Source organism: Dendrobium catenatum, unplaced genomic scaffold (genome assembly GCF_001605985.2).
Source record: "Dendrobium catenatum unplaced genomic scaffold, ASM160598v2 fragScaff_scaffold_1553, whole genome shotgun sequence".
Lineage (NCBI taxonomy): Eukaryota > Viridiplantae > Streptophyta > Magnoliopsida > Asparagales > Orchidaceae > Dendrobium > Dendrobium catenatum.
Window position 1 is genome coordinate 648,332 of NW_021320015.1, and position 26,825 is coordinate 675,156.

The 26,825-nt window shown below is 35.1% G+C and overlaps 1 protein-coding gene across 1 annotated transcript; it reads left to right on the top strand.

Moving 5' to 3' along the window:
* Positions 1-8: 8 nt before the first annotated feature.
* LOC110101297 (multiple inositol polyphosphate phosphatase 1) lies at positions 9-26,629 on the top strand. Its single transcript, XM_028700528.1, has 12 exons — positions 9-44; positions 264-504; positions 855-942; positions 5,814-6,110; positions 9,195-9,353; positions 20,439-20,579; positions 20,661-20,717; positions 23,768-23,906; positions 23,984-24,088; positions 24,216-24,436; positions 25,649-25,690; positions 26,172-26,629. Exons 2-12 carry the CDS (start codon positions 371-373, stop codon positions 26,352-26,354), a joined length of 1,566 nt encoding a protein of 521 aa, XP_028556361.1. The 5' UTR covers positions 9-44; positions 264-370; the 3' UTR covers positions 26,355-26,629.
* The last annotated feature ends 196 nt before the right edge of the window (positions 26,630-26,825 follow it).

A 26,825-nucleotide genomic window follows, 5' to 3' on the forward strand; every position in this document is an offset into this window, starting at 1 on the left:
TATTCTAGACGGGAAGCAAGAACGGGAGCTCGCTGGCTGTGAAGGTAACTTTCTCCTTTCGCGCGCTTCTTCGGATAAATCCCGCTCGGATTTACTAAATCCGGCTACCCCTCGGATTTACTAAATCCCGGATTTAAGCTGTAAATCCGTAAATCCGGGATTTACTGAATCCCGGGATTTAACGCGCGCACAAAAACTGTTTGGCTGGATTTAGCGTAAATCCGACTTAAATCCCGCTGTAAATCCGATACCAAACAGCCCCTAAAGGCGCCGACTGTCGCCGCAGCAAAGCTGGGGATGCGGGAGAGCTCTTGAGCCCATTTCACGCTCTCGCGGCAAGGAAGATCTTCTCCTTGCTTACTGCCGAAGCATGACTCTCTACGTGAGCGTTACCCTTGTCTTCCTTCTCCTCTTCTACTTCTGCTCCTCTTTGTCCGCGGCCGCTACCTCCTTTGCTACCGATGAGAGCTTCGACGTTCGCCAGCACCTCTCCACCGTCTCCAGGTCTTTCTCCTTCCCCTATAATGGAGGATGTTATTCCCCTTTTTTCTTCTTCGGAGAAATTCCTTGACATTTTTCTCGTGATTAGATCTTGCTATAGTGGAAAAAATGGTGTTTCTATCTGATTGATGCATTTAAACTTTACGTGTTGTTGACGCTGAGTGTTAAAATATTTCGTCATATGATTTTTTATTTATCTGCCTTTATTTTTGCTTGTAATCCATCTTTCTTTGTTTTCCATTTTTTTTCCCTGTGTTTTCTTTTGTTGGTATATGATTTTAACTGCTATAAAAATTGGTTACCAGTTTACATTTGTTCACTTCAGCATACCAATGGCTCTCTCAATTTTGCAGGTACGGAGCTGGTAAAGAAACTACAATTGGTTCTTATGTTCCTTCCACTATCCCAGAGGGGTGTAATCCTATCCACTTAAATCTAGTGGTAATATTTGCCGTTTGCTTGAATAGTTTTTATGTTTTTAACATTAAAATTACACTTGGAAATTTGCTAGTACAGTATTCTTTGATAGATGCTAATATGAAAAGAGATCCCCTCGTGTTCTGCTGGTCCACCCAACAAACTGCATCGATTGATATGCATTGCTAGAATAGTACTATTACATCAAAATTATCTTTGGGTAGACATTGATATTTGTTGGAATTCATTTTATCTTGGACAAAGCCATAAAGTATCCCACTCTCCTTAACTTAATGTTAGGGTGCTTTGGACCTATTTCAATACTTTGGTACAATGTTTGTTTAAAACATAAATAAGTTATACTTGGCAGCAATCATCATTTATTTGCTGAGTCTGACTGTAAGTTCCCCTTTGTGAAAGTCATTTCTGTAAATAGAGATGCTAGCTGAGATCTTAAGCTACATAGTGTTAATATATTAATAAATTTGTTTTGTCCTCAGTAGCCATCTCTTTCTAAAAAAATAAACACTTGTAATAAATCAACTAAATTATGAATATTCATTGCTTTGTCAATTAATATTCCCGCTTTTGATACAATATAACAATACTATCCTTATTATTATTCTTTAAAGGAATATTGAGTGCTGGAGAAACAAATTTGATATGGTCAATATTCAATTCCTTGGCATTCATTTTCAAATTCAAAATCTTTATCAACTAAGCCCCTCCCCTCGGATTAGAATATTGATATTTCATGAATTATTTGATTAGTGATAAACATGTTGGCTACATGAGTGATAGATGTAAGACTCCACATTAGGTGGGCAAATAGATAACTGCACTAACAAAATTCAACAGCCTTTTCTATGTTATATTCCATCCAATTTATCTTTTTATCGAATCACAAGGAGCAAGACCTCGATGATAACCTGACAATTCTTGTTTGTGTAAAATTATGTAAACAAGTTTAGTGTGATCTTTTTGCAGATGGAATTTTTTGTATCTTAGATTATTCAGGGGAGCAACAATTAATATTATAAGATAACCAGTGTCAGTAGGGAGACCATCCAAATTCAACTAAGGCCTCTTTTGATTCAGGTTTTTTTTGCTTTCTCTGTTTGGAAACGACAAAAAATTTTTTGGGGTGTTGTTTGTTTGTGAGACTTATGCATAAATGCTTTTTAAGGAACTGTATTTTTTTACTATTTTCAAAAGATTTAGGGTATTTACTTCTCCATTAAAAAACTTCGTTATCTCAAACAACAATTTTAAAACTACCTTTTAGAAAAGGTAGAGGATAACCAAACGAAGCTTAAATTATGTTTTTCTTTTATGAGCAACTTGGAATGTTCAATTGGCGATTACTTTGTTTAGGTGATAATTATTCATCCAAAATTAATTCTAATTTTAAAAAAAATTCATGATCTATTGTTTAAATTCAGATAAAAATAAGTAGATTAACATTGAAAGAGGCTACCAAGAGATTCCTATTGACGAGGTGAGGAATGAGAAAGTTAGAGTTAGAATCCATTTTTAGGAAGAGTTAAATGCAAAGAAAGAGATGAGAGAGAGAGGGGGAGGATGTAGTGAGGAGTTATGTAGATGGTTGACTGAATGGGTAGGGATTCCATTTTACACATTATATGTGGTGAAGTGGGGTTAGTTTAGTAATGAAGGGGTGTAATCATAGGCATATTTGTAATGTAAATGGTTTATGTTATTATTTAGGGTTATTTTTAGATTAAATCAAATTTTAAGGGGTGAAATGCTTCTCCTGAACACCATTTCATCTCGCCTTTTCTATATCCTTCGATTACTTCCTACTCCATCTTATTCTTTGCAGAGCCATTATATTTTTATTTCTTCATGTTTCTAAAATTAATGGACAAATTTATTTCTCTAGACTTAGCATTTTGTGTGACTTAGTTAATCATAGTTATTCCTACTTATTGAGCTTGCTATATTTTCTATCATATAACTCATTTAGCTTTTTAAGAGAATTCCTATGATTACCATTATAGGGATTGCTATAAAAATGGCAAATACTATTTATTTTTTTGACAACATAAGGAATAATTATTAATTTCTTACTATTAGAATCCATAGTGCTTCTCATACTTTAAGCTGAAGAAAATAGATTTCATAACATGCAAGTGTTAGTTTAAAGGCATTCTGAGATATGGAGGGAGGAAGGGGGCGACACAAATATTGTTAAAATTTCATGCAAAGTTCTTCCCAACTCAAACTCTTAGGATAAACACTGAATATAATGAAATAATTAGTCAAGCTAAACACATAAGCATATAAGTGCAGATTACAATGTTTAGAAGATGTAAATTCTACAAAGTGAGTGGTAAATATTAAGCCCAATCTATATGCTATAACACTCAACTAAATGATTAAAAGATAAAGAGAGTGACTATGAATATTCAACAAATATAGATGATTAACACCAGTACGCATGCTATGATAATTAAATCATCAAACATCAAAACTCAAAAGTCAAAAGCACACAAAATATATAGGTTGATATAAAATAATATATGCTAAGAGTGTGAGCGTAGAAACTTATTAAGTAGGATAGATATAATTTACTTAACTTTAGAGAATGATATCATTAGTTCTTGAATCAACACATAACCATTCTTTTTTTTTTTTTGAAGAATGCTAAAAAGCATATATTAAAGCAAATAAGAAAAAGGAAACCTAGATACAAGCTAATGAGTAGAAACTACCATATTACATTCTCTCTTCAACAATTGAACGAAAGAATTAGGTAGATTCTTCTCAGAAAAAAGTTCCCAAAAAAATTCCTAGGACAAGGCTAAGTTAGCACAAAAGTGTGCTAACTTATTACATTGTCGTCTTATATGATGAAAAACGACATTATTAAAATTATTCCCAAAAAATAAATCATGATCCTCATCACTATTATCATCCAACTTCTTGTCTTTGCTGTACAATTGAAGAATTTGGATGATATTATAATTATCACTTTCAACAATAATACCAATGGCATCAAGTAATTTACCTTTTAGGAGTTTATTTAAAGAATTGATAGCTAATAGCTCCACTTTTGCAACACATAACCATTCAAACATACAAGTAAATATGAAAATTTACTAGAAAATGAACACAATCTATATTTATGTTGTTCAACATCGCATCTATCTACATCCATGTTGGTAATGAAATATTTACACCATATTTCTTAAAGGGGAAGATGACCCACTTTTGATACAACAATTGCACCAACAACCAAGTTTTATAATAAGAGTTTCTTGAGGACCTCCAAAACTTGGCACAAATAAGGTTATAAAATAAAATCTTTTAAGTGTTATAATAATTTGATAATGATCTAAGATTGTCACTTAACAATTCATTACAGTTAATTTCTATTATACTACAACAACAACAACATCCATCCATTGTCCCATTATGTGTGGTCAGCTCCATGAATCATTTTTTTCCACTGTGTCATGTTAAGAGTCAAATTCTCATTTAAATAATTAAATCTGATAAAGAAATGTCATTTCTAATATTTTCTAGCCAAGTCTTTTTAGGTCTACCTCTACCTTTCTTAACATAAGCCAAATTTAATACATCTACTTTTCTAACTGGGTCATCGGAAGGTCGCTGTTTTATGTTACCAAACCATCTAAGGCGACTCTCTTTAATTTTATCTTCTAGTGGAGCTATTTCAACATTTTCACGTATATGCTCATTTTGTATCCTGTCTCTGCAACACTTAACTTAATATTATGATTCTCTTTTATTGGGCAACATTTTGCACCATAAAGTATTGCAGGTCTCACCAATATCTTATAAAATTTTTCCTTAAGTTTGAGGGAGACTTTTCTATCACACAACAAGCCCGATGATGCATTCCTCCACTTCAACCATCCAACTTGAATTATACTAATAATATCCCCATTTATTTCACCATCACTCTGAACAATAGACTCAAGATATCTAAAATGTGTACTCTTATTAATGACTTGATCACCCAAAGTCACAATCTCCCAACTAGATCTATTACTAATAAAATTTCACTCAATATATTGTTTTAGATCTACTCAAAACTAAAACCTTTAGACTCTAAGGTTGACCTCCATAATTCAAGTTTGAAAATATACAATTGAACATAAATACAAAATTTATTAAGAGATTGAGATAGAAAGATATCACTAAATGAGAATTCAAGGAAGTGCTTAAACTTGATGACACTTGTAGCTTGACATAAAATCCTTCCAAATCGGTTTCATGATGAAACTCACTATCTTGTCATTTTTTTAGCATTTTACTACTGATTTCATTTTCTATATCATTTTCTATGTATATAAAATGAAATGACATGAAAAAAAGTCAAAGCAGCAACCAAATTTAAAAATAAAGCTAAAAAATTTCCTTCCAACTAGTATTTAAGTTGGTGGCAGTTCCATAAATAAGTAATATAGATATAGGATATTATAGCATTCATTTATGATATTATATATCAAATTGCATGCAAACAACTTAATCAGTCAAGCTTAACTTCCTTCACTAAAAAGTAATAATTATAAGTAATTAATTAATGAATAATTAACATAGAAAACCCATATTCAACAAATTTAATAGATTTAATTGAAATTACAGTTCAAATAAATATGCTAAAGTAAATGAGATGTAATTATGGAATATTTAATGATAATTAAATTTAACATGAAATCTTTAATTAAGCAAATAATAATATAATTAACTAATTAATGATGTATAAATTTTATGAAATGTAATGATGCTTCTAGTTTTCCATTACTTTTTTGCATTAATTTTTGTTAGTTTCTCATTGATTGTTTCCTTTTTATTCCAGTTGTAAATCGAACAATCTTTGTGACTACCTTAAATTGATAATGTAGGCAAGGCATGGAACTCGTTCTCCCACCAAGAAGCGGATTAAAGAGTTGGATCAATTGGCAATTCATTTAGATGAACTGCTTAATGAAGCAAAACGTGGAGAAAAGAGCCTTCCGCAGAAAATTCCATCCTGGTTGTCTGGTTGGCAATCTCCCTGGAAAGGCAGACTGAAAGGTGGGGAGCTAATAATTAAAGGAGAAGACGAACTTTATCATCTAGCTTTAAGAATACGGAAAAGATTTCCAGAATTGTTCAACGAGGAATATCATCCTGATATATTCTCAATAAGAGCAACTCAGGTAACAGCAATGCTTATTGACTTATGTTTGTTTAATTAACAGAAACACTGCCAAAACAAAATTTGTTCCTAGTAATTAATTTTGACTTGTTATGTGCTGCTGTTTTCGTCTTGTGCTAAGCTTCTCGTCAGTTTCTTTTTTTACTTTTGGGCTTGGATAGTTGATACACTATTACCATGAGTCTTTTGTGAAATGTTCTTCCAGTGCAGCTGCTGTGAATGATCATATAGCTGAGCTTACTCCAAGAATTAGCAGCATTCACGCTTAGGAGCAAAGGATGGCAAAGGACTCAAATGGCCGTGGCCAATCAGTCGGGATAATGCTAAGATTTTGTGAAAAAGGGTAGAGGCTGAGCATATGCAGAGGCGTTGGGGGTTGGAGGGAGGCTCAAGGAAAGAGATGGAGTGAGGTAGGGTAGGGTTATAGGAGGGAAGGGAGGGACCTAAATGAACTATGTTGTACCATGCAAGGCTCAAGTGTTTCTTAAGTAAGGGCATATTTTATATTACCATTCAGGTTTGTACTTTCCTGTTAACAAGATTTGGGCTTTAAAACTGATGAGGACATCAGTAAACGATTCCAGCACGTCTATCTAGGAGTGTAAATGAGTCGAGTATTTGCCTTATCAAGCCTGGCTTGTTTAATCCTTAATGAGCTCGAGCTCGATTAGTGGGCTCAAGATCGACTCATTTAGAAAATATTAAGCTCGAGCTCGTTTGAAAAGCTCGAGATCGAGCTCGTTTGATATTATAAAAAAATAAGATTATATATATATATATATATATCGAGTAGCTTGATAAGCTTTCGAGTTGAGTCGGGTTGAGCTCGAACTCGTGCTCGTTTATGATACGAGCTCGATTGTAGGCTCGAGCTTGAGCTCGAAGCTCGATAAGCTAGGCTCACGAGCTTGTTAACGAGTCGAGTTCGAGCCGGCTCACGAGCCGGCTTGACTCACTTACACCCTTACGTCTATCATAGGAGACATCGCAGATCGATGGCCACGATCAGGAGCATTCATTTATGAGCTATTTTATGTTTTTCTATTTTGTGTTTTTGTATTAGTTTTATTATTTTAGTTGTGTTTGACCATTGTACCCCTATGAGGGAATGTAGAGAGTTGTAGTCCGGAAGGCATGTTTGTCTTTGTGTTTTCTTCTTCATGGAGGCCTATTTATAGAGGCCAAGTCTTTGTAGTAGAGATGGTGAATGATGAGTAAAATGTTAGTTTTTTTGTTCTTGATCTGTTTATGAGTTATTGAGAGGAGAGACCCAAGGTGGGTGAATTTTGGGAAGAGATTTCGTCCTTTTGAAATTCAAAAATTGAATTTAAAAAAACCTTCCTAAATTGACTACGCCAAATTAGGAAAATTTTCAAAATTTGAATCTAATTTAATATTAAATTAGATTGGATTTCTTCACCTTTTTCCTAAACTGAGTTGATGCATTAAGGAGCATTAATTTCCCTCCTCAAACCCCTCTTCCTCTATGCATGTTGTCGGCCCCCCCTATTGATCCCCTTTCCTTTTTCTTCTCTCCTTACATTAACACTACCTAATTTTGGATTTCAGATTCAAATTCAAATTTCTCTCCCATATTTGAATTTTGAATTTCAAAATTCAAACCCCCTCATTAGTTCTTTCCTAAAATACATCACCACAAATAGGAAAGGGATTTAATTGCTATTCAATCAATTTTGAAATTCAAAACTCTTTCCCTATTTGCAAATTCAATTAGGAAACTCTCCCAATAAATCAAAATCTGAATTAATTTCAGATTTGATTTAAATCAAGAGTTAATCCTATGGGGCCCACAATTAATTAGTAAATCCTTAATTCCCCCACCTTGGTTTGGCCGGCCCCTCTCTCCTCCCTTTCTCTTTCCACTTGCCACATAAGCATCAATTAATTCCTCCCTTAGTTCCCCCATAGATGCCGCCCCCTCCCCTAGCCCAAATTTGGGTTAATTTGAATTCAAATTTATCCTCCTCCCTCCATTTAGAAAGTATGAAATCAAAACTCAGAATTTTCTAATTCATTTCCTCTTCCACTAAACCCAAAACACCCCCACCCACCTAACCCTACTCGGCCCTCTCCTCCCTCTTTGTTCCAAAGCCGTCGGCCACCATTGGTCCAAGCATCAAGGTGTCATTGTCCATGGTTAGTGGATTCCGAGCTTGACTCCGAACTCGTTTACGATCAAGCGGGTTTCATCAACATTCAACAATCTTCGCTCGCCAACCTAGATTTGGAGCTCGACGATTCCGTGGAAGGATACGTGGATAGAGTTCTCTTCCAACTAGCCCCTGCCATTGGGGAACGCTTCTCTGACAACCCGTGATTACTTGTTCGTCGCCCACCGAATCCTCCGAATCCGGGTAACTCTCTGTTGGCCATTACTCTCGGCGTCTTCTGTTTATTAGTGGCATCAATTTTATTGTCTAAAATCTTTTTCCGTTAAGTCCACTCCAAGTGAGCGAATGTGGGGAAACTCCTAGGAGAATTTTCTAATTGTTAGGAGGTGGATTCATTGTTATTGCCATAGGTGTTGCTACCTTTGAATTATCTTAATATTATGTATTTTAATTGTAATTCTTTGCCTCTCGAAATCGAATACTAACGATTCCTAGAATTCTATCTTTTGGTGATTGTTAGATAGCTTGCATAACTTAATAACTTATATTAATTTCTTGCAATTCTTGAAAACATGTATGTTATCCACAATTGAATGTTTTTATTAATGTCATGGGATGGAACAAAACTAGAAAAAATTCTCTCTCTCTCTCTCTCTCTCTCTCTCTCTTTCTTTATATATATATATATTATATCATATGGAGCTCATTTTTTGCGTCATTTGGGATTTATGATTGTAAAATGAAAAAAAGTATTGTTTGTGACCCCGGACCAACATATCTTAAGATGATATGGCAATTTTATTTAATTCTTTTCAAATTCAAACTATGTTTAGCTTTTTTGTAATTTCATTATCTTGATTGGATATGATTGTTACTAATCATTTTTATAATTGCTTATATCTAGTTATAAAAGATTAAGTAGATGACTTCTCCTGAATATCTTTTTCACATAGGTTCCTCGTGCATCAGCTAGTTCTGTGGCATTTGGAATTGGTCTTTTTCAAGGAAATGGAACCTTAGGGCCCGGGATGCATAGAGCATTTTCTGTGACGAGTGAGAGCCGTGCAAGTGATGTATGTCTACGGTTCTATGATACTTGTGAAACTTATAAGGTAATTATAGTCATAGCATCATTTTTTGAAGTTTTACATAAATGCGGTGGTTTTTCTTACCAACTGAATGCATATGATATATGCTTTGAGCTGTTTTGTAGAACTTTTTTTTTAGATGCTTCATGGATGACATTTCTTTTGTATGTTCCAGGTACTAATTAGATGATTCTCTGACTTGGAAATTAGCAGCGTATGTCATTTTGTATGATCTGTGAGCATAGTAATGACTTGTGTAGTCAATCGTCCTAGGTAAATTGATACTATACAGAAAAAATCAAGTAAGCAGAGAGAATTACTGAAAAATGGTATAACTAGGAAATTTTGAGCTTTCAAAACTCTAGAAGTCATTGAGGGAGAAGAGACAGTTAGTGATGCTCACAGCTCCTGATATTGGGGGAGAGAGGGAGCATCCAAAGCATTGTATAAACCTAATTCTCTCTAAATAAGGGTATTTATAGAAATATAAGACTTATCAGACTGTGTAAAATTCATATTAACTATATAACACCTGAAATTAACCTATAACGCACTCAATACATTTATGACCTGGCATTACCTACCCCTTCATAACAACTTTGCCCTCACTGTTGAGCAACACAAAAAAAAAATACTATGAACTCTTGCGATATCCAAGTTGATGAAGGTCTAGCTAGTGGAGGTTGGGTAATTTGCGAGAGGCAGAGGCAAATTTGGTTGCGGGAGGCTTTGAAAATGAGCAAAAGATTTGGGAATGAAGGATAGGGAATCGACGGATGCAAGCTAAGGCGGGGTTGAGGATGTTGGATTTGGCGAGATCTACACGGGGAAGGCATAATTTGGCAGGAGGGAACATTGATGGCTAAGATGATAGAATCGTGATTGGTGCTGGTGGATCAAGGGGATCAGATGTCTGCTGAGTGTGTGAGAGAGAGGTTTGGATTGGAGATTTGAGATTGTTAGAGGTGGGAGAGGTATATTTGGTGTAGGAGATGTGGATTCAAGTCACAGGATGGAAATCAGAGGTGGCACATAGTGAGAGGCTCAAGAAGAGCAGCATTTGATATGAACTAAACATAAAAACTCTAAAAAATTGAGAAAATTAATGAAAAATGAGATAACCCGGCAACTTCAGGCTTGCCTAAACTCCATAAATTATTACGAAATAGACATGAAATTAAAATATTCCATAACTCTAGGTTTTTTTTGTGTGTGTGCGTGGGGGGGGGGAGAGAGTGTATCTAATACTTATTCTATTCACTGTATAACTGTAAATCATTTGGATTTGGGTGATAGGGACGAAGATTACAGGTGGAACCTGGTGAGAAGTTCAATGAGAGCACCATTTAATATGAATTAAATATAAAAACTCTAAAAAAATAAAGAAAATCAAAGAAAAATAGGATGACCTTGTTACTTCAAGCTTGCCTAAAACCGTAAATTAGTATGAAAGTGACATGTAATTAAAAGATTCCATAACTCTAGGTTTTGGGAGAGTGAGAGTAGCTAATTCTTATTTTTATTCATTGTATAATACTAATTCTTGCTAAGGATTTTTATGTCATTACAAGGTCCATATGAACCTAAAAAACATTTATTATCTATCTAATATCTAATATTAACATATAACATACTCATTACATTTACTAGCTAATTTAAGTCTGCTAAATAAAGTTGCATTAATAAGGGTTTGTTGTGATCGTTCAAGTATCATGAATTTTTATTACTTTATAATAATTTTCTTTTGCATACATCATTTAATAATTAGCTATGAAACTTAAGTGTATTTTCTTCCATATTTTACCTTAATAACTATTCCATTTCGTATAATATTATCATCACTATAAATATTGACTTTTTGGTAGAGGTATGATATTATTGAAACTTATAAAGCATGTTGATTAGGAGATTAGGCTGCTTAGGCAAATATGAGGTTAAACTTGGAGAACTTGGAAGTTCTAAGCGGCCACCTGAGAGTGCATCTAAGAGAAATTTGTCAAAACCGAGAGGAATTGACATGGCTAAGATGTGCTAGCAAGGCCTTTGGAAGAAGCTCAAGGGTTGAGTGACTCTATAGCTGAGAAGACCATTGGCTAGTAGTCATAATGTTAACCTAGCTCCCACAATAAATGAAATCAGCTCCGCATTTGGTGTCGCCTCCCAAAAAAATTGCATATTTACATGATTTCCTTCTATTTTTGTTTTATTGCTTCCCCATTTATAATTATCATTCTGATGTTATAAATGATTTCTGGGACTCTATTTCAATCCAATGTGATATATTGAGATCTTTAGATTTCAGGCCTAGAAGAGGAGATTTGATGTAGCACGGATATGAGGGAGGGGGTCATTTGAAATTTGGGATTTCAAATTAAATGGAAAAGAAAAATTATTCCTTTAATTAAGGATAAATTAAAGCTCCAAGGAGGGGGGGTGGGCGTGGGCGGGGAATTAATGGGAATTAAATGGATTGGAGAGAGAGATGAGGGGCATGCCTAGAGAAGGAGAGGAGAGAGGGTGTCCAAGTTCGTTAAATGTGGTGATTGATTTAAATCTTAATTAATTTCCGATTTGATAATATTAGGGAAGTTTCCAAATGAAATTGAACTTATTTTAGGAAAGGATTTCAAATTTAAATTGATTTGAATTTGAAAATTTGGAAATTTTCCTAAATTAAGACGTTGAATAAAAGGAAGGTCTTGAATAGGAATTCGAATTTGGAGGCAAAGGGGGATTGGGGAAAAGAGGCCGGTGGTTAGGCTAGGAATTATGGTTAGGGTTAGGTGGCAGGCGGCTTTAAGAGGGAAAGAGGGATTAGGTAAGGGACTTTATGGCTTGCCTAATAAAAGCTTTTTAATTTATGAGAAGAAATTAAATCAAATCCAATCAGAAATTTAATTGGAACAACTTTTCTAAAATAAGAGTCCTAATTTAGGAAACAAATTCAAATTCAAATTAATTTAAATTTTGAATTTGCATTCATTACCAAATTAAGATGTATATAATAGGAAGGTTTTGAATACAAGATGAAGTTGTTGGAGCCAATGGAGGAAAGAAGGTGGTCGGCGGCTATGGAGGTATTAGGGTTATGGTTTGTGAGAGCATTGGCGGTTTGGAGTGGGGGAAAGCTGGCCGGTTAGGCTTAGGATGGGGATGGGGAATTTCGGTGGGGAAGAAGAGGGGATTGTGGGAAGAGGCCGGCAGGTTTGGGTGGAGGATGGGATGAAGCCGGTGGGATTGGAGGTAGGATGGAGATGATGATTAGGAAAATAAGGAGAAAACAAAGCAAAGAAAAAAAAATATAACCACGGGTATTGGACTCTTCCGAAGACTGACTGGTGATACGATGCCATTTACGAAGGGATTTCAAGCCACGAGCTCGGACCCATCCTGCAGTTGGTGGAAATCACGATTCCCTTCATAGGGATTCTCACTAGCGTTCCCCCCAAGAACAAAAGTGCAAAACAAAATTTTTATTAAAACTTCATCATACCTAATATAAGAGAAAGGGCCACTATATATAGGCATTAAAATAAAAGAATCTAAAAAGACAATTTTGACTCTTGGGCTTACATAAGACAAGACTCTTAAATAAGGGTGAAAATGGAAAATGCTAATTAAAATAAAAAATACAATTAATAAACTAAGATAAAAAAAATGAAGTGATCTCGGTCGATGATCTTTGTCTCTTTCTTTGATTAACGTCCACCGTCGGATGTCCGCATCAAGATTGATGTTCTATAGGGATACTCATATGAAGTAGCTCTCTAGAAGAGAAGATTGCTCATGTTCTATAGAAATACTCATGGAGTTGGATAGCTAGAGAGAGTATTCAAGAAAACATCATCTTCCTCCTTGTATTGTTACCTTCATTAATGTAACTTGTGTGTTTCTTGCTCCATGATTAAGAGTTCAGATTAAAAAGCTCACTGGAGGCCATATGATTCAAGTGTCAGTCAAATCCTACTTCAATTTTTACTAGTGGTTGCAAATTAGGTTCTTGGTATCGTAGCTATAGGTTCGGAAGAACTATGGTGCATGGTGTAGATGAAGAGTGGCTATAGAAAGATAATAATACTATATTGATCCTAAAACCTTTAAGAAAATACTAGGGGAAGCTGTGATGCCAGCATTACAAAGAGAAACCTACAATAACTTGGCTAATTAAGTTGCTCTCGTTCAATAGTAGATGGTTGTGATGATGGAGATGTTGAGCAAGAAAAAACATAATGGGTCTCTTTCTCTAAAACCAAAATACATGGAGGATCAATGCCATAGGAAGATTATGTCATTATGATAATGAGAAGCCAATATTATTTGTGGCGTTCAAGAAGATGACGCAAAAGATGAGGTATATTGAGCTTTCTTTTAGAGGATGACCTCAACGCTTTAAGGTAGAGGCTAAAATTGACTTCACTACCTTTTGATGTTTCTATTGATGTGAAGAAGTTTGATATCTTGATGGATCATCTCGAAATATATTTCACTCTCTAAAGGTATTCTTCTCAAAAGAATATTTCTTTCGCTCAAATTAAACTCATCAAGCGTGGGTTGACTTGATGGAATGCTCATTTTTGGTATGGCGTCAAAATATTATCTTAGGGTAATTTAAGAAATTGTTTTGCTAAGAATTTCATCATGTAGGCGTAAAGAAGAAAGATTGAGGAAGTTACATGGGTTGTGATAGCTGTAAGATCAAACAGTTCAAGATTATACAACAGAGTTTAGGAGACAAATTTGAATGATTAGAACGCTGAATGATTAGATCGTAGCTGGTAGACTTGTCCATGTTGACAAAATATATGATGGGGCGTTTCTAATGTAACTAGTTTCTCTATAAAAAATTCACAGTTAGACAAGCATGTTTTTCATGATCATGGAGGGAAAGAAGAAAAATAAAGGCTACAAACCTCTTAATAATAAGAACGGAGGAAAATCAAAGATGACTGAGAAGAAAAAATGAGACTAAGAGGGTTTTGATAATGATAATTTTGTAACCCCTTCTTCAATTAATAATATCTTTATAGTGATCGTTGTCTGATCTCTAGGCATAATAAATAAAAATGCTAGAAGCCTCATTTGGAACTCTTCTCGGAGAAGTTTAAGAAAAATATTTAGTGAAAGAAGGTGGTCACTACTATAGATAAGTATCACACATTAAATTCATCGAATCAACTAGACTTGACCTTTCCTTGATGGCAATGCTGAAGGGAAACGAGTCGAATATGACATCCTAACCTAGGGAATGTGTTGATTTGTTCACCTTGTAGATATAGGTGAAGTAGGAGGTAGATATGCCCATCTTCGACTTGGGAAGTCATAAGAATTTGATCTCTACAATTCTTTGTTAGAAATCTAGGCCTTAGGTTGACTCTCCAGTTGCATCCTTACCCCCTTGATGGCTTTACAAGAACTGTGTGGTTCGGATTGATATCGCATCAATTAGCGATCACCCGAGCATGTTGATGTGTTGTCTGAGACAATCCCTCTTGATATCTACCGGATTATCGGTGGAAGACCATATTTATTATCCAATTCCAATATGCTATCTTCTAATGGAGAGCTAGATAATGTCATCTCTACAAGGATTGTGGGAGTGCACCATAAATAGGAGTAAGAGTTATCAGCCTTTGGACATGGAAATAGTTGGATAGGTTAAGAGAATGATAAATGTGTGCTAGCATTTCATCTGATAGAAGCTTAATAGGTACTTAAGCCTTTTCCTGAGAAGATTACAAGAAGTGTCGAGAGAAAGAAAAACGGAAAAGCATTGACTCTAGCACTAGCGAAATGAGATTCAGGATTACAATATAACTAATATGTGACTAATTGACTAACAAGGTCTTTTTTGAGGCTGAGAGGATTGCCTCCACAAGTAACTATGGAGCACAAGATCAATCCTCTTCTGAATTCAACTTTGCCCAAGGTCGAGATATATTGAAACTCACTGTTGGAGAATTAAGAAATTAAGAAGCAAATAGTTAAGTTGTTTGACTAAGAGTTGACAAAGCTAAGCAACTCACTATGTAGATCGTTGATCATGATGGTGCTGAAGGAAGACTGTTGATTGTGTATGTGGGTAGACTATTGAGAGCTAAATAAAATCACGATGAAGAATCAATACCCACTTGCCAGAGTTGCCTTACTTGACCGGCTAAAGAATGTTGAAGTCCTTAGAAAGTTGGATAAGAAATTAGGTTATCATCAAGTTAATGTATCGATAATGTTTAGGCATGTCATGAATTATTTTCTAAGATCTTTCATGCATGATTTTGTGATCATCTATCTCTGATGCTATCCTTATATGCATTGGCACATTGGAGGAATTTGTCAAACATGTGTTAAAGGTGTTCGACCTCCTAGAGAAGAAGACCTCACTATATTTGGGCTTTGAAGTTGGTGACCAGTAGATCAAAATTAATCCAGTAAAATGCAAGCAATGATGAATTGGCCTATGCCATGGAATGTGACTAGCAGGCAAGGCTTCATGGGAACATGCCAATTCGTTAGAAAGCTTATTCACAACTTTTCAATACTAATGATATCTTTACATTCACTAACAAAGGTCAACCATAAATTCTCTTGGGAGAGAAAACATGAGGACATGTTTTTTCTTTTGAAAAGGAGGATAAGTGAGGCGTCTTTCTTAGCATGCAAAATACGTAAAAGCCATTCAAGATTGAGGCAAATGTTTTTGGTCAGCACTCGATATGGTTTTAATGTGAGAAGTGAGTTCTACAACATATTAATCAAAGCTACTACCGGGTGCTCATAAGAACTACTAAATAAATTTATAATAATGAATCACTCACACTTCACAAAAGACTGAGTACTAGAGACCTTTTCTACTTGGCAAAGAAGCTATGCTTTTAAATCAAGAAGAAATACCTACAATGTACTACTTGGAGTTAATACAAGGTGCTTGAAGAACTATGCAACATATGATCAAGAATCACTAATACTTCTTGAAACTGTGAAGCACTTGCGACCTTATCTACTTGGTGAAAAAATTGGGGCTTATATATCACAAATCACTTAAATACTTTCTAACTCAATCAAAGCTTCATCAAGCAACTTATGGAGTGGATAGCATATTTGTGACAATTCAATTTTGTTAATCAATACAAAAAGGGAATGTAAAACAAGATGTTTGATATGATCTCATGACCTGTGGTGACAATTAGTAGTAATATGGCTACAATCTTCTCGACATGAGAAATATGCTGACTTATATATACTTGGACATTACAGAAGAATACTAGAAGGTGCTCGATAGGAATGATATACCTTTAGGAATTAATTTTCTACAATGATAATTAACAATGTGTTTATGAGGATGATGATTGAGAAAAGTGGATGAAAGAAATATATTTGAAAGGAGGTTGGATTCTTCTATAAGTGACTAAGATGCTTCAGAACATTTAGAGATATGTTTATTGGTTGAGAATGCATCTTGATATCACCAAATTCCTGAAGGGAATGTGTGCTCCATTGCATCTTAAAATCCTTAAACTGAAAGCAAGGACTATATACTCCTCTGACTGCATTGGCTCAACCATGAAAGAGTATCTCCATGGATTTCTTTGATGAATTTTGGTTGACCCGTTGTGGTTATAACTATATTTTTTATTATAGTGGATTGATTGTAACAGCCAAAACTTTTAACTATCGAGATATTGTCCACTTTGGCCTAAGTGCCTCACGGTTTTATCTTGTTGGTGTAACTTCCCAGGAGGTCATCCATCTCAAGATTTCTCTAGGACGAGCCTGCTTAACTGCAGAGTTCTTAATTGAAATTCTAACTATTACACCTAAAGGAACTTCGATGTTTAAGAGTTTAGCTTCTTTTACTTAAGGGGTTTCACAATATTCCCCTACTAATGTAACTGATATTTTGGTTAGTATTCTTATCCTAGAATCATCCACCATGCAGATAGGATTCTAAAGGTAGCTCCTACAAGTTCAAGTGGTGCCTCCCGCTATGTAGCGCTTTGTCCCATACAAGGTTCAAGAGGTTCCTCCCATAACGTAGCACTTTGTTTTGTATGACACTTAATTCTCATCTTCTAGCTGGTGTATTTGTCTGATATCATTTTTAACAACTCAAACTCTTAACTATCAAGAAGTTGTCCGCTTTGGCCTAAGGGCCTCACGGTTTTGTCATGTTGGTGTAACTTTCCAGGAGGTCACCCATCTCAAGATTTCTCCAGGATGAGCACGCTTAACTACAAAGTTCTTGATTGAAATTTCAACCATTACACCTAAAAGCCCATCAATGTTTAAGAGTTTAGCTTCTTTTACTTAAGGAGTTTCACGGTTCTTAAAGAAGATTTACTTATGGAATGTTAACAAAGCATAATGGGCAGCGAAGCAACTTTTCTCTTTTTGAAGAATGTTTAGATGCATTTCAATTTATCGAAGCTCGAACAACTTGGTTTTGGACTACAACGTCCTTGGTTGATTCTGGAAATCATTTTGAGATGGATATTACACTAAAGAGGAACACAACCCTCATCTATAAATTGATGGCTAGATTGAGGTGGTTATTGATTTATAGAATTGCTGTGTACCTATTGTGTTAATCCAATATATGACATTTGATGACTTGTAATAAAGTATTCATAAATTTAATTTGCAATCAAGAAGGTGCACATGGTTCGGCAAGTCATGCTCCACTTGAGGTATGGTGGTATACTTGCTCAATTTTTGTTTGACTTGGAGTTTTCTACATAATCAATGATCATCCCTAAGAATCGAGATAAAGGTCATTGAGATAGATATGTAGACAATAAAAAGAGCCTCCTTTGAGTTAGATTTACAGATTACTAGATCACAATTGTATTATAAGTGTTGACATGATTAGCACTGAGTAGAGAAGAAGTTTAAAAAGTGCATGACTCTACATCAATAGGAGAGATTGAAGGGGAGCTCGGAAGATCAAACAAAGTAGTGTAGGTCGTTCAAAATTTTAAAGAAGGTTGGAGACAATGCATACTAATTGGTTTTATATGGAGATCTACTCTCCGGTGAATGCGAAAAATGTTAAGACATTCAATCCTTTTTTGTTGGATTATGAGATGGAAGAAGTCCTACCTCCTCTCAATGATTTATTGCTAGGCCAAGAGGATTAGTTGAAAGAGGAATAGCTTTTGGAGAAGAGAAACACAACGACACCAAGGCGCTATAGAAAATCAATAGGAGGTGTGGCCTCCAAAGAAAAGTTGTATGCTCAATAGAGAAAAATTGAGTTCCCTCTTATATAACTAGATTCACAATAGTAAATCTCCTCCTAAAGATGGGGCATATTATTAGGAGATCAAGTGAATCGTGAAAGCATGAAGAGGTCAAACTAGAGGAACCTGAACAGGATGGAGTAGTACTTACAAAAATCTATTGAAGAAGGCTTGGGGGACTCGATTTCAATTTAAATGGAGAAATTAAGTTCTTGAGAGTTAACGCCTAGAAGAGGACAGTGTTCTTGTTGAAGAGAGAGATTCTTGGAGTAGAGAAGCTAGATAGAGGATTCAAGGAAATATCATTTATCTCTTGCTTGTATTATTGCTTAGTTCCTCCATTAATGAAACATTTGTGTTTCTTGCTCTATAATTAATAATCTAGATTGATAACCTCATTCAATGTAATCTACTCGATGTGTTGGTTGGATTCTATTATCGTTTCTTGTTAGTGGTTACATATTACATGTAAAGTTCATTTAGCACTATGATAATAATAATAGTAATAATAATAATATTGAGTAAATTTGTTCAGATAATAATAATAGTAATAAATATGTGAATCAACTCCTCACATAGTACATAATTTCTTTTTCATATCGAATTGTGTGTCCTCACTTCATGTGTGGACAAATTTTATGTTAACCTTCGTGCGGTAGATAGGGAAATATAATTTTCATTCCAGATAACTTTGATTCAGACTCATTGATGCAATTCATTTTGTGAAATAGGCAACATTTGGATGACTTTGATTGTGTTTGAGGTGTTTCGATTTAAAAAAATTCACGTGATGCCACAATGGTTGTTCTCCTTTTTTGGCACGTCTAATTGAGTCAATTGTGGAATAGGATTGGAGGTTAACATTTTTTAACTGAGTTTCAGTGTTTGTTTGGTAGAAAATAGATGAAATTGAGTTTCTATTTTTTGAAACTCACCTTCATAAAGGTGAGAAGTGATTTCTCCTATTAAGCGCATGGAAGTTGCCATTATTTCTTACTTCTGCATGAGTAATCATAAAACAACATAAAATTAAGTGGCAATTTCCTATATAACTCCCACAATTGAGATATTGACATATAAAACACAACTGCTCTATTTGCAATACAATTACCTAGATCTCAAAGGTTCTGACAAAATCTCATATTTTTCACATTCATTAAATTCTCAATGAATTAATCATGTTATGTGAGAATGCACAGATTTATTAGTTAATTTTATAGTTAGGTGCTAGTTTCATTAATAGTCAAGTTTTGAATGGTATATGCATACTTATTCATAAAATTAAAAGGTAATTGAATGGTTAGAATATTTCTTTTATTCATAATAGTAATAAATTAATATTAAGTTGATGAGATGGGGGTAAAATTGAAACTCATTGCTGTGAAAATAAGGACTAGAACTGAGTTTGTAATAAATGAGTTCAAGCAAATCAAACTAACTTCACTGAACCTCACTTCATTGAAACTAACTTCAGCTACAACCACTTCTTAACACAGCCTCTAAACAAACTTCCCCTTTTAGGTGTTTTCATAATTTCGGAACACAACCCAATTTGTATCCAAATAAAAAAAATGAAACCTAGTTGCCTAACGTGTTTTTTTTTTTCACCTCTTTTTGAAAAATAAAGTAAAGATAAAAAAAATGGAAGTCAAAACGAAATGACCCAAAATTATCCGTGTGAAATTTTCCTCTGAATTACTCCCAGCTGTAATTCTCTTTTCAAGTTATGGTTATTCCCCTGCCAGCTTTCAGTTGTAAAAAGGATCAATGTGCAGTGCATGTCTTGGTTCCTGACCTGAGGTTGTAGCATAATGATGGAAGGGCATTCCTCTTGCTTTTAGTTAGAAGAATGACATGTTTCATGGTTTTCTTTCAGGAATACCGGAGAAGTCAGGAACCTGCGGTTGATAAGCTCAGAGAGCCAATTTTGGAGGAAATTACTGCTGAGCTTGTCAAACGTTATCAAATTAATTTCACTAGACAAGATGTGGCTTCACTTTGGTTTCTCTGTAAGCAGGTATGAGCTAATTTTTGGTGTAATTTGCCCATTCTATCGGACTTTTATTAGCTAGAGATCTGCTATTCAACTGTACTGCAGGAAGCTTCTTTGTTGGACATTACTGACCAAGCTTGTAACCTGTTTACTACTTCCGAGGTATGTTAAATCAATCCTATAAAATTCTACTTTAAATCTCTCATACTTTTTATCATAACGCTCTAAAAAAAATCTGTGAGGACAAGCTGAATAAATGCATGCAGTATATGAATCAATTATTTGATTTTTGTATGTTTTACATCATTAGTTATTCTGCCCACTTTAAATTGGTTAATGCGCAGTTCATGAATGCATTAGATCTGTAAGCTTCTGTGAACTTCCATTTTTTCTGTACTTCTGAGGTATGGTTGCAGAGGGGGACTTCAGGGGCACAAAATTCATCTTAATGCATATGAATATCACTGTTTAAATATTTTGCCAATATGTTGAGGAGTTGAATATTTATTTCTTTAATTTGAGCTTTAAACTAAATTTATGAGTTCCTAAGAAGACGAGACTAGCAGATTGTTTACTTTGATTCTTATTTATTTGTCTGACACCGGACTGGAGGGGGCTCGACGAATCCACGTCGACGATCCGGTGACCGCGTCTGAGCACAACTCCAAATACTCCTTGAGAAAAAAATCCACCACCTGACTACAATCTCATGATACAGGAATGACACAACACAAAACTCAAATATTATTCATCTCCCATCTCCTGTTACAAGAGTTGGCTATGTATTTATAGCCAAAGGAAGCAACATAAAAAGCTACATGCCACCATAAGTGATGTAATACGATGCAAGAATTGCTTGTAGGAAATTAATAACTTGTGAACTTTGCGTAGCTAATTAAAAACGAATGCTTTCCAAGATAGATCGTAAGAAAAATTTCACGGAAGAACTAAGCAATGTCAATCGATTACATTTAAAAGTAACATGAAACTAACAAAATTAATCCAACAAATAAATAATAAAGCAAATGACTCTTAACAAAAATCCACAGTTTAAGATCTAGATCATTCATCTCGGAGTCCCTCACATGCACTCTTGATGTCCCTCGGCTTAGCGGAAGAGGATTGCACACAAACTTAAGGATGCCACTAATAAACAAGTGAGGCCGAGAGGACTAGTCGCCGGGGAAGAAACCGGAGGTGGAGGAGGCAAGGATTGTCCGATGAGGACCCACGGAGCTCTTGGTCGTTGAAGCTCGATAGTCTCGACGAGAATAAACGATGCGGTTGACGCATCGTTCCACGGTGCCGTTGTACTCCCAATCCGGCTCGTAGAAGGGGGAGAGCAAGATGCGATCTCACCTTGGGCGTTGTAAGTATAGCCGTGATCAATGGTGGGATCCGCCATACATGATCAAGAAAGAGATGAAAGAACACAAATGGGGAGAAAGGTGGAGAGGAGGTGGTGGGTGGTGAGAGGGTCGGTCGGGAGAGGAGGGAGAGTGGTCGGGTAAGAGAGGGGCGGGTGGGGCTAAGCAAGAGCTAGATTGGGTGGGGGAAACCTGAAATTAATTTCAGATTTTCCTAAATTTAATTGGGACTTTGTAATTTCAAATTTTGAAATTTGAAATTTAGGCTTAGGAGGGAAATTAGGAATTAATGGCTCCTTATTTGGATCCATGAATTAAGCTCCTAATTACGGGGAGGAATAATGAGTGGCCGGCCATGGGGAGAGAGGGAAGATTTGATTAATTCAGTGGTCCACCCCCCGCCCCCCAACGTGAATAAACAAGGCTAAATCAAATCAGAAATCTGATTTTCAGATTTGCTCTAATAAAAGAATTTCCTAAATGGTCTAAAGCATTAGGGAACGTTAGAATTCCAACAGTTAATTGATTCTAAGAAAAAGGACAATTTTCTGAAATCTGATTTCAGATTTGCTCTAATAAAAGAATTTCCTAAATGGTCTAAAGCATTAGGAAACGTTAGAATTTCAACAATTAATTGATTCTAAGAAAAGGGCAACTTTCCTAATTGCTTGGGATGCAAATTAGGAAAGAAATTGATGCACCTGAAATTGAATTTCAAAATTTTGGAGAAGGTTGGCCGGCAGGTTGGTGTGGGGCCGGTGGGGTGGAGGAGGGGCGGCCGGCGGTGGGAGGTTTAGGAGAGGAAATTGAAATGATGGAGGAAAAGAAAGCGACGATCCGCGAATTTCTTGGAATCCACCAAGATTGACGGGTAATACTCTCACCCACTAAGGTTTGCTTCTCTCAAGAACTCACGAAGAGATCATGTAAGAAAGTAAAGAAATTTTCATTATCAAATCATCATCTAGTACAATGCATGAGGCCTCTTTTAAATATGCCAAGATACAACAAAGCTAGAAAGACACAAAAGCCCTCGGGGCTACACAAGTGACTCAATACCCAAAGGGGCAAACTAGGAAAATAAAATGCGAAAATAAATAAAATACAACATAAATTAGAAATAAAGGCTCTGGATTGTAGCCGTCGATTTGAGCCTCCGGCGATGGTACACGTGTCGAAATCTTATGTCCTCAGGACCTCATCAATAAGGAACATTATATCTATAATTCTATATAGCCATACTAACAACTACATGTAATTAAACTATCCTGAAGTTAACATGATTAAGCGGCCCAGTTCCGACGTCATTGTCAACTACAGTTTTATTAGAAATTGGATTACATAGATAGGCAGTTGCACAATTAAAGTGTTGGAAAATAGTTGTAAATAGTTTGGACATTTATATTGGAGGATAGACGATACACATATTAGATAGATAGATGGAATTATTGTATACGGATTACAAAGGAAAATTAATAGATCAAATGGTATATTTTCTTCATTTTGTGCAAGAAGACCCATGCAAAAGAAATTTAGCACTTCATTTAGCACCCCAACGAAATAAATGGATAAAGAGGAAATAGTTGGGTTATGGTTAATGTGATTATGATAACAATGAAGATACTCCGGTAATGCTACATACCTAACCATGGCCTTGTTAAATTCTCATTTAATGATACGATGCACTACTTTTTTGATGTATCTGGATTAATAATTTAACCAATTGAACTTTCTTAGCAATTGCCAATTTTACTTTTTATAGAGGCAAAAAAGAAGTTTCATTTTTAATCTAACATACTCTGTGAATTGAGCGTATTTATATCTTGAGTTCATGTACAATATCAGGTTGAATTACTTGAGTGGACAGATGACTTGGAGTTGTTTTTATTAAAAGGTTATGGTAAATCAATAAACTATCACATGGGACTCCCATTGCTTCAAGATGTTGTTCAGTCAATGGAGCAAGCAATTTTGGCCAAAGAAGGTGATTTAGACTCTGATAATATTTTTAAGACATTTGTTGAGGTTAAAATGCTTACTGTTCCATGGCCTCATATGCAGAAAACCATAAACCTGGAACTTTTGAGAAGGCGAGGCTCAGATTTGCTCATGCTGAAACAGTTGTGCCTTTCACCTGTCTTCTTGGGATTTTTCTTGAAGGGTCCGGTGAGAACATCTTCATATAAGATAAACCTCTTGGAATTATACCCATTATATGTGTCTACCATTTCCACTTATCAATTTTTTTTTTCATCATTGTTTGAACGTCAAATATTTCTCTTTTGGTGTTTAGAATTTGAACAAATGCAACGGGACGAGCCATTAAGTTTGCCACCAAAACCTCCTCTACCAAGAAGGTGGAGGGGAAGTACTGTCGCGCCTTTTGGTGTGAATAATATGTTGGTTTTGCACCAATGTCCTGGCAACGCTTCGCATAGCATCAGTGCAAGCAAAGGCTACAAAAGCGAGTACTATGTGCAGGTTCTGCACAACGAAATTCCAGTTCCCATGCCGGTAAGATATATTATTTAATGTTAGTCATTTTCTTTGAGCTTGCTCTTAAGTTCTTAATTCCTCCTCTTCAACTGAAATTATTCATTTTTTGAAGGGTTTCTACACTGATAGCAGTAATTTTAATCTTAAATTTTTTAATGTAACTCAGATTTTCATTGAGATGGTGCTAATTCAAATTCAGAGATCTCACTGTTATATTGTATTTGTTTGAAATGAAAATATGCCTTCTATTTTAACCATCCTCATGGTGTTAATATGATATGTCCAAATCTATGATGCACAGACACGGGCAGGACACGTCAATTATTGAAAATATAGGATACAGGCATGGGTTGGACACGGTATTATAGTTTTTTATATTTTAAAAATGGTGTATAAAAATTGAATAAGTATAATTTTAAAAATAATTTAAAAATAATAAGTTATTTAACTAAAATTTGTGATTAAAATGATTAATATTAGGATATCGAGAGTTGGGCGTCGATGCCATGTATTAGTCATCGAGAGAGGAGATGACAATGCTGTCAAGTGTTATGAATTTATTTTATGCAATAAATATTGGGCGTCAATGTTAAGAGGAGATTGATTTGATGTTATGGATAAGAAATAAGAAATTTAATTTTTATATTTTAATTAAGTAAAATTTTAAATGCAAGAAATTATATTTTAAAAAAAATTCATAAAATATTTAAGATACGCATGTCAGAAACGCTTGTTCAATTTGTATTTAATATTATTTTTAATTGGACACGTTTTCGGTCCGACACGTGTCGGAGGAGTGTCGAACGCGTGTCGTGTCGGATACATGTCGAAAATTGCACGTCTCTTTGAGGAGAAGTGTCGGTGCATCATAGGTCCAAATCTTAGAATGCTTAAGCTCAAAGTTGCGCCAGCTTTACTTTTTAAAGATTAGAAACCTTTTGACAGAGCTTCAGTTGGATAGGAAAGGCGTTTTCGTTAGACATTGGAGAGTTTTCAGTTAGGGAAAGGTTGCCTCATATTGTTAGCCGCTCTGGTTTATGCCAAATTGTGTGTAATATTTCTATGTTCATACAGTTGAAGATATCAAGTCAATACTTCTTTGACCATGCTATTAGTAGCAGTTGCTAAAATTATAGTGTCATATTATAATTTGGATTTCATTTGGTTATCAATATGCTATTAATTTCTGCATTATAGAATGCATGTTCATAATGTGCAATTTTGTTGCAGGGCTGCTACAACGCAGATTTCTGCTCTTTCCAGGTTTTCAAGGTATCTTCCTCCAACACTTCCACTTAGATATGCTGAATTTCTTGTCCTTTCAGATTAACATATTGAGAATTAGGCGATCCTTGATCAAATCACTAAGAGTAAATAAAACATAAAGAAGATCAATGCACAAAATATGTCAAGAATTTATATAGATTTGGGACGGCTTTTTTATTGCTTCTTAAATCAGTTTTCTAGTAAAAAAACTAAATTTATTGTATTAAAAAGCTGCTTTAAGAAGAAGTAAGAAAACCGTCCCAAACGAAGCCTCAGTCAGTTGATGGCTATGTCTTGTTGCTACCGTTGTAGATTTCACTGTAGGTATCTTTACAATTTCGTCTAAAGATGCCCTAAGAAAGCTAGCGCAGTTGAAAAATACAATGAAAGCTCAAAATGCTCTTAATGGAATAAATAACTCACAAATATTTCTTCATAGGATATTAGTTAGATTTCACACCTTAACATAATTTTTCACTCCATGCAGGAAAGCATCGTCAATCCCCATCTAAAGCATACCTTCGAATCAGTCTGCACTGCACAGGCAAAGGAGGAATTCCCATCGCCAAAACCGAGTTCCATTGCATGCAAACTCTTGAATTTTATACGCAGCTTCTTCCAAAGAGATTCATATGGAAACACTAAAATTAACCAAAAGAACGAGCTATGATCATTCTTTCAATAGCTACTGAAACATATCTTCTGAAATTCCCGTACCTCTAAACATTTAAAGTTCTGCTTTCAGATTTTCTTTTGCCTTTTAGTTTTCGACTGATTTCGAAAACATTTGCAGTACTTCGCTTGCAAGTTTTCCCATTTTCAGGCGGTATAGTTGACTTGACTGTGCAGCATAGAAAATGTGCTTCGTAAGCTATTTAATTTGCTTTCTGAACCATCAATTTCCGTATTATCTTATTAAGGATTTGTTAGGAAAACTTTCTCACATCTTTAAAGGTTACAGCCATGCTTACATTTGATGCAAGATATGTTTGTTCTATAGAATGCAATCCATGTGTTAGTGGGCATTTCATCGTAGCAAGATATATTCAATGTTTTCTTGATAAAATTCAACTCGATCTTCTGTTAGCGGGCGAACAGAGTTAACAAAGTTTAAATAACTAATTATTTAAAACTCCGGTGG

Excerpts from the sequence above, each read along its gene's own strand:
- LOC110101297 (XM_028700528.1), top strand. The coding sequence starts at position 371 with ATGACTCTCTACGTGAGCGTTACCCTTGTCTTCCTTCTCCTCTTCTAC. Across the intron at positions 6,111-9,194 it reads TCTCAATAAGAGCAACTCAG|GTTCCTCGTGCATCAGCTAG; the intron begins GTAACAGCAATG and ends TTTTTCACATAG. Across the intron at positions 24,089-24,215 it reads GATTTTTCTTGAAGGGTCCG|AATTTGAACAAATGCAACGG; the intron begins GTGAGAACATCT and ends TTTGGTGTTTAG.